The 12,500-nt window shown below is 39.3% G+C and overlaps 1 protein-coding gene, 1 non-coding gene and 1 pseudogene across 3 annotated transcripts in view; 1 reads left to right on the top strand and 2 right to left on the bottom strand.

The window, feature by feature from the left end:
- LOC133538681 (tropomodulin-1-like) overlaps nucleotides 1–12,500 on the top strand; it is a 63,243-nt gene that overhangs the window by 47,894 nt on the left and 2,849 nt on the right. Inside the window, exons 11-12 of one of the 2 annotated variants that reach the window (XM_061880380.1) lie at nucleotides 2,207–2,306; nucleotides 10,273–12,500. The exon at nucleotides 10,273–12,500 is cut by the window's right edge and continues 2,849 nt beyond it. In XM_061880380.1, the coding sequence (XP_061736364.1) occupies nucleotides 2,207–2,306; nucleotides 10,273–10,291 (119 nt within the window). In that variant the 3' untranslated portion in view covers nucleotides 10,292–12,500. The remainder of the gene's footprint in view (nucleotides 1–2,206; nucleotides 2,307–10,272) is intronic. The other variant, XM_061880381.1, reaches the window with a different exon arrangement.
- Nucleotides 4,186–4,402, bottom strand: LOC133539310 (small nucleolar RNA U3). Its single transcript, XR_009803271.1, has one exon. It is a non-coding gene; the product is annotated as a small nucleolar RNA U3 (small nucleolar RNA).
- LOC133539312 (small nucleolar RNA U3) lies at nucleotides 7,495–7,683 on the bottom strand (annotated as a pseudogene).

Genomic DNA, 12,500 nt, shown 5'->3' with positions numbered 1-12,500 from the left:
GCATGTCTTACTGCTTAAAATGTGTATACCAATGCTTACTTATATACACTATTGTGGCCATTGTTATATTTCTAAAGCCTGCGTTTTTGATAGTTTGTAATGTCAAAGGATGTACCTTAAATTGCGGATGAAATTGAAAGAGTATATGTTACTAGTACGGGTGTAACGATTCATTTGAATAATGATTCGATTTGAGTCATAACGTGATGTTGCTCTAAAGATTTACTGACGATTTTAGTTTCTTTAGAACGATACAATTCAAAACGATTCAGTGAGTTGAAATCGATTCAGTAACTTCATAACAAAAAAAAAAAAAAAATCAACATGTGTGACTTTGAAATAAATAGTATGCTGGACACTATAAGTGTTCCTGTTATTTCTTGTAAGGGAATTAGGTACAAATGAAATATTAATACAAGCAAGCAGGATAACAACAATTAAAAGCCGATGCATTCCCATATTATTTGAATAAAGTGCACAATCCTTTAGGTTGAATTAATAAGAGGAAACACTTTCTGCTCTTATTTTCAAAATTCAAGATTTTTTTTTGTAAAAGTACAGTAATCAACATTTTAACAGTTGATTTACCTGTTACATTTCTTTCTGTTTTTTTTCAGCATAAAATAGTACAATATTAATAAAATAAACGAAATGCAACCAACATTCCTCCAGGTTGAATTAAAAGTAGATTTACCTGAGAATTTCAATGCAACTAAATAATTTCAGGTTAAAAGAGCAGTGGTTTGACCTGCTACTACTCTCACTTTAAAAAAGTCACAACAAATGCAAACGCCACAACATAAAAACATAAAGCCATAACGTAACAACTCAAGGCCAAAACACGACAATACATTGACGCAACAGAAGTGACGGCGGACACGTTTTGGCAACAAGCCACAATGACTGAGGAGTAAAGTTGAAAACGGTGTAATGAACAAAGTTTTTCAGTTATAAATAGCTTTTTTTTTAGTTTTCCAATAACACTAATATACTATGTTCATTACACTGTTTTTAACCTTCTGCCTCAGCTTGATCCGTCCCTGTAACTTGCAACACTCTCACTTCCGTTGTGTTCGCCGTTACAGTTGTCTTGGGGCTTTATATTATTGTTTTGTGGAGTTGGTATTTGTTGTGGCTTTTGTAATCGTGCTGTAGCTGAATGTTGTTGTGTGGTTGCTTTATGATATTGTTTTGCAGCATTTGCATTTTTTGTGACCTTTCTGAAAAACCGTACATATCCGCCATATTTGTTTCGATGACTGATTGCATCGAAATTAAAGTAATCTTTAATTTACTATCATTAAAATGTCCAATATTCATATAAAGTCTGCTGTTCTTAAATCCAATGTTTTCTTATTTCTAGTATGGATAGAATTAACATATATCCTTTTAAAACAATGTTGGCTCGATACCTATCTTATTGAAAGCCAACTTGCTGAGCACGGTTTGAAGTGGTTGAATCTTAGAAATATACATGTATATATATATATACATATATATTAATATACTGTGTCATTTAATCGTTACACCCCCTAATCGCTGGTACACAGGCTTTAAGAATCGACACTTTTTTCCAATCATTTTAGGTCAGTACTTGTTTAAACGACCCCACTGGTTGTGTAAGAATTGTACATTTGGCAGTGTTAGTTGTGACACGCTCCAAGGCCGTCACTCTATCTCTCGATTACACATTTTGCTTTGATCAAACTCTTAAGAGAAGAATCAGAGTGATGTCCTCAGCTTCTATCTTAGTGCCGTCTGACAGCTGAGACAAACTAAAACCTTTGTAAATTATGACATCAGCTCTAAAACCAGAACAGAGTGCATGGAAGAGGACTGACCTCATTGCCCATAAGCACTTGAAGTAAATGTTGCATCAACTGGAGTTGGATAATTTATGTGAAGAACTGTTTTTGTGTGTGTTTTCGTATAGTGAGAGCTTACGTCAATTGTTTTTTTCAACAATTTTCTTGACAGGCTTGATGAAACTGTTACTCCAAACTCAACCTCTAGGGAGAACAATCATACTCTGATTGTGTTCGAATCAAGCTGCATAATGTTATGAGTTAGGAAAAAAACAGACAGTGCATTTAGGTAAAATAATGTATTGAAGGAAAATCTTTCCAGACCACTGTTTTATTGCCTGTTAATGTGGTTTAAAAAAATCCATATTTCATTTACATAACCACCTCCTCTCGTTTTGAAGCCCGTGTTGTCAGGTCAGAGTCTGATGGCTCCTTCACCCTCACTTTGTCCGTCCCTGAGCTGGAACGGGCCTTTGGGAAAAAGTTCAAGTCAAAGACTAAGTAAACACCATATGGCCATTCAGTCTCACTCTGTTATCTTTCACTTATGGTCCACTTGTCTACTGAAACGCTGCCACCTCCTCTCAAAGCTTCTCTTGCGCTCCTTTCAACATCCTCTGTGTTCTCTTCAGGTTGCCTCAGAACAGAAATACGTGGTTACAACTATATGGATGAGCATCCTTGATCTTAAAATTGTTATGTGGAAATCGAGATGTTTTGATAGTCTCATCAAACCCTACTTTTAAACGTATCAACATACTAGAGCTGCAAAGATTAGTCGACATTGTGAGGCACATGCACTAACCCCTATTCCACAGTACTTCCCCGACCTTACACTTTAGAAACACATTTCTCAAGTCAATGACTATAGAAAGAATTCCTGAAAGTATAGTCCTGATTTCACATCAACAATAACAGGAAGTCATCTTCAAGACTACCCTTTTCACTGAGGATGCATTCATGTTGACAAATATGTATTCTAATAAATTAGTCTAAAATGTACAGGTGTCCATAGAGGTATATTAAAGGCCTACTGAAATGAGATGTTCTTATTCAAACGGGGATAGCAGGTCCGTTCTATGTGTCATACTTGATCATTTTGCGATATTGCCATATTTTTGCTGAAAGGATTTAGTAGAGAACATCGACGATATAGTTCGCAACTTTTGGTCGCTAATAAAAGAGCCTTTCCTTTACTGGATGTGCGCGTGACGTAACTGGTTGTAGAGCTCCTCACTTCCTCACATTGTTTACAATCATAGCCACCAGCAGCTAGAGCGATTCGGACCGAGAAAGTGGCTATTACCCTATTAATTTGAGCGAGGATGAAAGATTCGTGGATGAGGATAGTGAGAGTGAAGGACTAGAAAAAGAAAAAAAAAGGCGAGAGCAGTGAGAGCGATTCAGATGTTATTAGACACATTTACTAGGATAATTCTGGAAAATCCCTTATTTGCTTATTGTGTTACTAGTGTTTTAGTGAGAATATATGGTACTTGAAAGTCAGAGAGGTGTGGCCACAGGTGTGGTGACCGCCAGTGTCTCCGGTGAGAGGAGGTAATAGCCCGCAGCTGCAGGAGGACGCGAGCTCCGCTCATAACTACGGTAAGAGCCGACCTATTATCACACTTTTCTCACCGAAACCTTCTGGTTGACATGTGGTCAGGAACCATGTCCGCTTGACCGCTCTGATCCATAGTAAAGCTTCACCTTCGGTAATTTTAAACAAGGAAACGCCGGCTGTGTTTGTGTGGATAAAGGCGGCCGCAATACACCGCTTCCCACCTCCATTGTTCTACTTGGACTTCTCCATTATTAATTGAACACATTGCAAAAGATTCAGCACCACAGATGTTCAGAATACTGTGTAATCATGCTTGGATCGGGCTGGGAAAAAAGGTCCGCTACAACCGGTGACGTCAAACGCGCAATCATACCACAACGTTTTCAACAGGACACTTCGCGGGAAATGTAAAATTGCAATTTAGTAAACTAAAAAGGCCGTATTGGCATGTGTTGCCATGTTAATATTTCATCATTGATATATAAACTATCAGACTGCGTGGTCGGCAGTAGTGGGTTTCAGTAGGCCTTTAATTTAAGATATAATCAGTCAAAAATGATTTACTGAAAGCGCGGACTAACTTTATGGAGCCCAGCGCCATTCAGTCAGCCAGTTAATTGAAATGTACGAATCCAACCACACGTCAAATGCATTTTGATGCCGCTCTTCAAAATGTGTTACTCAAAGTCTAGTCTTTGCATTTCAATTTGAGAATACACCTTATCAATCAACAGTCAATAATGAGGAAATTACTCTAATTACTGCAGCACATTGATGACTTCTTTATTGAATATGTTCATGCTGACAAATCAATTAACCACTCTGAACATTCCTTCTTTCAATTAAGGCTTCATTAAGAAGTTACGAACAATCACCAATGACAGAGAACATATGATTGAATCATTATTCTCCCTCAGTTTCATGTTGATGAAGGATTATTTGATCCGATCATCGCGGTTAGCAAAACCAAACAGTTGAGAAACACATTTCTCGAGTCAACGACTATAGAATGGATCCCTGGATGTGTAGGCTTAGTTTTATAACAAGTGATAACAGAAAATAATCTTCTAGACTGCTACAGTATGGATACTGTAGCAGGATATAAAGTTAAAGTACCAATGATTGTCACACACACACTAAGTGTGGCGAAATTATTCTCTGCATTTGACCCATCACCCTTCATCACCCCCTGTGAGGTGAGGGGAGCAGTGAGCAGCAGCGATGGCCACGCCAGGGAATCATTTTTGGTGATTTAACCCCCTATTCCAACCCTTGATGCTGAGTGCCAAGCAAAGGGGTAATGGGTCCCATTTTTATAGTATATGTCAGTGGTTCTCAACCTTTTTTCAGTGATTGATAGATAGATAGATAGATAGATAGATAGATAGTACTTTATTGATTCCTTCAGGAGAGTTCCTTCAGGAAAATTAAAATTCCAGCAGCAGTGTACAGAGTTGAGATCAATTTAAAAAAAAGTAAAAAGTAAATAATGGGGGTTTAAAAGGAAACAAAATAGAGAAATATTACAAAAAGAATAAAAACAATGGGAATAACAATATAACAGTAAAATAAGAATATAACAAGACAATGTAGGCAGTCGTGACCATGTTATGAAAACGTATTGCACTGTTATTGTTTTGCATCCCCTGTCATCCTAATACTAATAGCCCCCGCCCCCCGCCCCAGAGAGGAGTTGTACAGTCTAATGGCGTGTGGGACAAAGGAGTTTTTGAGTCTATTAGTCCTGCAGAGGGTGACTGGCATCATCCAGGATGCTCACTAGTTTTTCCACAGTCCTCTTCTCTGCCACCGTCACCAGTGAGTCCAGTTTCATTCCCATTGTAGAACCGGCCCGCCTGATCAGTTTCTCAAGTCTGGAGCTGTCCTTCTTAGGAGTACCCCCTTTGAACATTTTTTTAATTCAAGTACCCCCTAATCAGAGCAAAGCATTTTTGGTTGAAAAAAAGAGATAAAGAAGTAAAATACAGCACTATGTCATCAGTTTCTGATTTATTAAATAATAAATTGTATAACAGTGCAAAATATTGCTCATTTTTAGTGGTCTTTCTTGAACTATTTGGAAAAAAAGATACAAAAGTAACTAAAAACGTGTTGAAAAATAAACAAGTGATTCAATTGTAAATAAAGATTTCTACACATAGAAGTAATCATCAACTTAAAGTGCCCTCTTTGGGGATTGTAATAGAGATCCATCTGGATTCATCAACTTAATTATAAACATTTCTTCACCCAAAAATAATATTTTAAACATAATCAATATTTATGGAACATGTCCACAAAAAATCTAGCTGTCAACACTGAATATTGCATTGTTGCATTTCTTTTCACAGTTTATGAATTTACATTCATATTTTGTTGAAGAATTATTCAATAAATATATTTATAAGGGATTATTGAATTGTTGCTATTTTTAGAATATTTGTACAAAATCTCACGTACCCCCTTGGCATACCTTCAAGTACCCCCAAGGGTATGCGTACCCCCATTTGAGAACCACTGGTATATGGTATGACTCGGCCGGGGTTTGAACTCACAACCTACTGATCTCAAGGCGGACACTCTTATACCTAAGTTGACATCATCATTAACGGGAGTTAAAAAAAATATTCCTCAATGGGAAAACTAAAATGTTACTTCAGAATGTATCGATTCCAAGACTTCTCATTACAGGTTGAAAGTGCTTTAAACTAAGAGCAAAACCACAGGAACGGAGACTCAAGTAGATACATATCTAACTGTTGTAAAGTTAAAAGTTAAAGTACCAATGAGTGTCACACACATACTAGATGTGGTGAAATTATTCTCTGCATTTGACCCATCACCCTTGATCACCCCTTGGGAGGTGAGGGGAGCAGTGAGCAGCAGCGGTGCCACGCCTGGGAATCATTTATGGTGATTTAACCCCCAATTCCAACCCTTAATGCTGACTGCCAAGCAGGGAGGTAACGGGTCCCATTGTTATAGTCTTTGGTTTGACTCGGCCGGGATTTGAACTCACGACTTACCGATCTCAGGGTGGACACTCTAAGCACAGTGATGACTTGCTTATTAAAACTTGTTCATGCCATCCATCTTTCCATCCATCCATCCATCTTCTTCCGCTTATCCGAGGTCGGGTCGCGGGGGCAACAGCCTAAGCAGGGAAACCCAGACTTCCCTCTCCCCAGCCACTTCGTCAAGCTCTTCCCGGGGGATCCCGAGGCGTTCCCAGGCCAGCCGGGAGACACAGTCTTCCCAACGTGTCCTGGGTCTTCCCTGTGGCCTCCTACCGGTTGGACGTGCCCTAAACACCTCCCTAGGGAGGCGTTCGGGTGGCATCCTGACCAGATGCCCGAACCACCTCATCTGGCTCCTCTCGATGTGAAGGAGCAGCGGCTTTACTTTGAGTTCCTCCCGGATGGCAGAGCTTCTCACCCTATCTCTAAGGGAGAGCCCTGCCACACGGCGGAGGAAACTCATTTCGGCCGCTTGTACCCGTGACCTTATCCTTTCGGTCATGACCCAAAGCTCATGACCATAGGTGAAGAAGGGAACGTAGATCGACCGGTAAATTGAGAGCTTTGCCTTCCGGCTCAGCTCCTTCTTCACCACAACGGATCGGTACAACGTCCGCATTACTGAAGACGCCGCACCGATCCGCCTGTCGATCTCACGATCCACTCTTCCCCCACTCGTGAACAAGACTCCTAGGTACTTGAACTCCTCCACTTGGGGCAGTGTCTCCTCCCCAACCCGGGATGGCATTCCACCCTTTTCCGGGCGAGAACCATGGACTCGGACTTGGAGGTGCTGATTCTCATTCCGGTCGCTTCACACTCGGCTGCGAACTGATCCAGTGAGAGCTGAAGATCCCGGTCAGATGAAGCCATCAGGACCACATCATCTGCAAAAAGCAGAGACCTAATCCTGCGGTCACCAAACCGGAACCCCTCAACGCCTTGACTGCGCCTAGAAATTCTGTCCATAAAAGTTATGAACAGAATCGGTGACAAAGGACAGCCTTGGAGGAGTCCAACCCTCACTGGAAATGTGTTCGACTTACTGCCGGCAATGCGGACCAAGCTCTGGCACTGATCGTACTTGTTCATGCTGACAAGTCAATCAATCACTCAAAAGAGATTCCTTCCTTTGAAGTTTTATCAAGAAGCAAAGATCAATCATAACCCTTCTATGTCAGCTTCATGTTCAGGAAGAAACATCAAATTTCATCATCATGGTTAGCAACACCTTACGCTTTAGAAAAAAATTTCTCAAGACAATACATTTTGAATTTATCTCTAAAAGTATAGTCTTGATTTTATAACAATTGCTGAAAGGAAGTCATCTTCAAGACTACTATTTTCACTCAGAGGATGTACTTACGTTAATGGATACACATTTTACTGTTTGGAATTCAGAAACTAATATAATCAAAATAAATGTCCTTTTCCCCCCCAATGAAGACTCAACAGCATCGGTCAATCAACCAAAGACCTAAACAGACAAACACTCACATGAATCCAATCAATCACACTCTCACTAATTTCCATAACATGTGAGTCACATCGTTTACAAAGTGCATTAATATATTGAAAGTATATAAGAATGCTGACACCAAAGGATAAGCATCAGATGAAATACCAACAGATGGGGAACATATGATAGAATCATGACTTTGTATAACATATGTTTTTAGAAAGTGATACATACGGTCTTCTTAATGGTTGGTGAGACAATTTTAACAAAAACAATTCTCAAGTCTGCAGAAATGATCCTTGTGTGTATGCTCTTAATGTCTTCATGACAGGAAGTCATACATGACCGTTTTCACTCAGGATACTTTCTCTCATTTCAATCCAAGTTCACGGGTGGTAAACAAGTGGAAGGTGATTTACCGTCATCACATGTACCCGAAATTTCTCTTTCCACTGCTGCAATTCTGCTTTTTTTTCTCACATATGAAAAAAAATTCACTTTTCCTCAGCTATGTGAGCAACATGTCTTGTTGTTTTTTTTTCCGGTTTCCTCTCAAATGCTGCATTTTATGTAGAAGTCATGCTAGTACAGGGTTCTTATTGGTGCTTTTTAGGTCTTCAAAAGTACTTAATGATATATCTATTGATGTTCTAATTGGATTTGCAGGAAATTTAATCGATAGCAACTATACTGTTTGATGTGACTTAGATGACGTTACGCCTCTCATCCAAGTAGGCTTCATCAGTTTATGCTCTAGACTTATATTGGTCAGAAACATCCTTGCCCAGGCACACTCTCCTAGTGTTGGAGTATCAATAGTCTAACACCAACCGCTAGACTCGATCTGACCCAATCTAAGTCTATAAGCATGAGCTGATGAAGCTTACTTCGACGAGAGGCAAAACTTCTTCACCAAACTGTCCAGTTGTGACCGATTGAATGGCCCGAGAATACTTTAAAGTTACAAAAGTACGTTTAAGGTATCAAATTGGCCTTGGGAAAATGGTCTGAACCCTGTAGTAGTAGCATTCACAATCATTTAAAGGGAAATTGCACTTTTTAAAAATGTTTCCTACCGTTCACAGTCATTGTGAGAGACAAGAAAACAGAAGGTTTTTTTGTTTTTTTTGCCTTGTTACATGTAAACATTCGCTCCTTCTTGGTGGCTAACAATGCAGCTAATGGGAGCAATCAATTCCACCTCTAAATGACTTTAAAAATGCGTTAAAAAACTGTCATTTACATTCCGTAACCTGCATAATAACCAAACTGTAGCAACATTATTGTAAGAGTGAACACTGACAAATTATTTTACTAGCATAGTAACACATTGGCATGCTTCAGTATTATCCGTAAAAGCTTACTACGGCAAAATATAAGCTACCTTCTACGTCAGCACAAAACACATTTGAGTTTGTAATGCACAACACAATGCACCAATCAGGTACTGTCTAAAAAAACATGAACAATCATATTACAGTATCTGTAAAGTATTAGCCCACATTTCATGTTTTGTTTTGTACACAGCTAGCCAGACAGCGTATGTCATCTGTCATGACACGCAAATAACGTGCTGCATGTATCATGATCAATATTAAGTGTGATTCACTCGATGTCCAGCTGGCCAGGGACGTTTTTTTATGGTTTATTTTGGTAATCACTCCATTCATGTTAAAATAGCTTGGCTTCAAATTCCACATTTTCTAGCTTCGAGTCTCTTTCACCTCACTCTCTCGGCTTCCGCCTGCTCCAACGATTCACTCTTCCTTCGTGCTTGCTTTTAGAAGCAGTAGTTCATCCTCCGTATACTCAGCTTCAAAAAGATGAGGTTGTGAATCCTCATTTGTCCAAGAATAGTCATCTTTGTTGTTTGTTACCAAAATCCGCCATGATTAGGAGACACACACGTCTTTGTTTTAGGAAGTAGAAACACACTATTGTTGCTGGAAGTTGGTAGTGTGCTGCTATGGAAACAGAAATACACGCGCTCAAGATTGATTGATTGAAACTTTTATTAGTAGATTGCACAGTACAGTACATATTCCGTACAATTGACCACTAAATGGTAACACCCGAATACGTTTTTCAACTTGTTTAAGTCGGGGTCCATGTTAATCAAGTCATGGTGTAGTTAATTAATAGTTAATTAGTTCCTGCAATGATTTTAAATAACCAAAATACAGTATATATTGAACAAATTGCACATTGTTATAAACATGTCTGTTACTACATAATATATAGACTTGCAGTGTGTATAGAAAACGTATGTTCTTGTCTCTAATAATGATTGTGAACCATAGGCAAAATCCCCCCAAAACTGCAGTTCCCCTTAAGTATTTGCTTATTTTCTGTCCCTGTTCCTTCTCTGTCCTTCCTGTTCCTGTAATCTGGTTCTCGTCCTCTTATATGCCGTCTCTCCATCCACAGTGAGAAAGAGAAGGCTTGAAGGAGGACCCATCCTCCCCAAGTGTCGGACAAATGTGTAGAAACCGCCCCCGACCCTCCATCACCCTCCTGTTTTTGTTTTTTTGCCTTCCACCTGCCATTTAGAAAAATAATAATAATAATTAAAAAAAACACTTCCCTCTACAGACCGCCTTGAACATCATCTCTTGGTTATGCAAGTGCAATTCAGGGTTCCAAGAAAATACTTTTTGGACTTTTTAAGAAGGTGGATAGTAAAGGATGAAAGCAGTATCCAAGCGTGCAAAAAGAGATGGTTTGTTTTTTTAATCAATCAAAGTTTATTTATATAGCCCTTATTCACAAGTGTCTCAAAGGGCTGCACAAGCCACAACATCACCCTTGGCTCAGATCCCACATCAGGGCAAGAAAAAACTCAACCCAATGGGTTTTTGAATGTTTATGTGCTGGGAAGGAAACTAACCGCACAGTGCTGCCATCTAGCGTCCTTTACTAGCAACTGCAGTGCCTTGACTCCTTGTTTGTGATTGATGACGGCTTTACATTTTGAACAGTTACATTAGGCAATCTGTGTTTCTACTGTTGTGTTGAATTATCATTATTAGTCGTATGATTGTTTTGCTGTAAATGACGTGTTCTGATGTCGTTCTTCACATCTTTCTGCAAGTTTTACACTGTTTGTCCCTTCCATAGCCAAAACCAAAGTGTCAGACTGTAAGATATTTAGTTTATGACATCCAAGATTTATGCCGTTTCTTGTAGGCACCCAACAGTAACAAATATATGGCGCTTATTTGCCACGTCACCAAAAATTTTGACGATTTGGCAGATCATTTTACATAAATTCCCCTGCACTGATTTGGTTTTAGTATCAACATTGCGCAGCCTCCGTCCTTCAATGTTCTCCATGTGGCCCTCGCTGTATTCATTTTGGCCATTTCTAGCTCTATCTGTAACATTTAAAGTCCCACTGATAGTCTCACACACACACAAACACACAAAGTGTGTTGAAATGACCCTCTGTATTTGACCTATCCCTTTGTTCTACCCCCTGGGAGGTGAGGGGAGCAGTGAGCAGCAGCGATGGCTGCGCTGAGGAATCATTTTGGTGATTAAACCCCCAATTCCAACTCTTACAGTCAGGGTACCGACACAACACATTAGGGGTGTTAATTCACAACTAAAATCCAAGCCAAAAGTTTGGACACACCTTCTCATTCAATGTGTTTTCTGTATTTTCATGACTATTTAAATTGTAGATTGTCACTGAATGCATCAAAACTATGAATGAACACATGTGGAGTTATGTACTTAACCAAAAAAAAAAAAAGGTGAAATAACTGAAAACATGTTTTTACATTTTGACTGGCCTGTATGTTTTGTTGATGGCTGGTAATGATTTTATAATAATAACTACAGATAATTAATAATATTAAACTAAATAATAATAATAGGAATAGGTTATTATAATGGAAAAAATTCATAATAATGTACTGTTGACAAAATATTTTTAGATTTAAAATGTCATAAGTGACACAAATCCCTATTTCTTATTAATGATTGCCTCTTACAAACACACACTTATGTATATATACATATATATATATATATATGTATGTATGTATCTTATGTATATATGTATGTATGTACTAGAGATGCTCGGCTTGCGGTCTCATCCGCGGAGTCGGGCGGGTGACATGACGAAAAAATAGATTTTAATTAGATTCGGGCGGGTGGCGGTTGAATCATCCGGAAATATTTGATATACGTGGTTTTGGGATCGGTATCCTTTGCCATTCAAAGAGCCATTTTGGCCCGTGTCACAAAGCGAAGAAGACAATAGGAGACGCTAATATTCTCTTGAATGACTGCCGGCAGTCACACAGAAAATGAGTTATAGGGCGTGCTATAAAGTCATTGACTTTATCGCCCTCTACAGCATGTACGATTGAATTATATTTATATAGCGCTTTTCTCAAGTGACTCAAAGCGCTTTACATAGTGACACCCAATATCTAAACCAGTGTGGGTGGCACTGGGAGCAGGTGGGTAAAGTGTCTTGCCCAAGGACACAATGGCAGTAACTAGGATGGCACAAGCGGGAATCGAACCTGCAACCCTCAAGTTGCTGACACGGCCACTCTACCAACCGAGCTATGCCGATCTACTTGTCAGTCCAGCAACATGTTGTGTGTGGCTTCCGCAGCGAAACGCACATGACTGCAAGGCAT

The sequence above is a fragment of the Nerophis ophidion genome, linkage group LG20 (genome assembly GCF_033978795.1).
Source record: "Nerophis ophidion isolate RoL-2023_Sa linkage group LG20, RoL_Noph_v1.0, whole genome shotgun sequence".
In the NCBI taxonomy this organism is placed as follows: Eukaryota; Metazoa; Chordata; class Actinopteri; order Syngnathiformes; family Syngnathidae; genus Nerophis; species Nerophis ophidion.
This window is presented reverse-complemented; position numbering and strand designations above follow the sequence as displayed.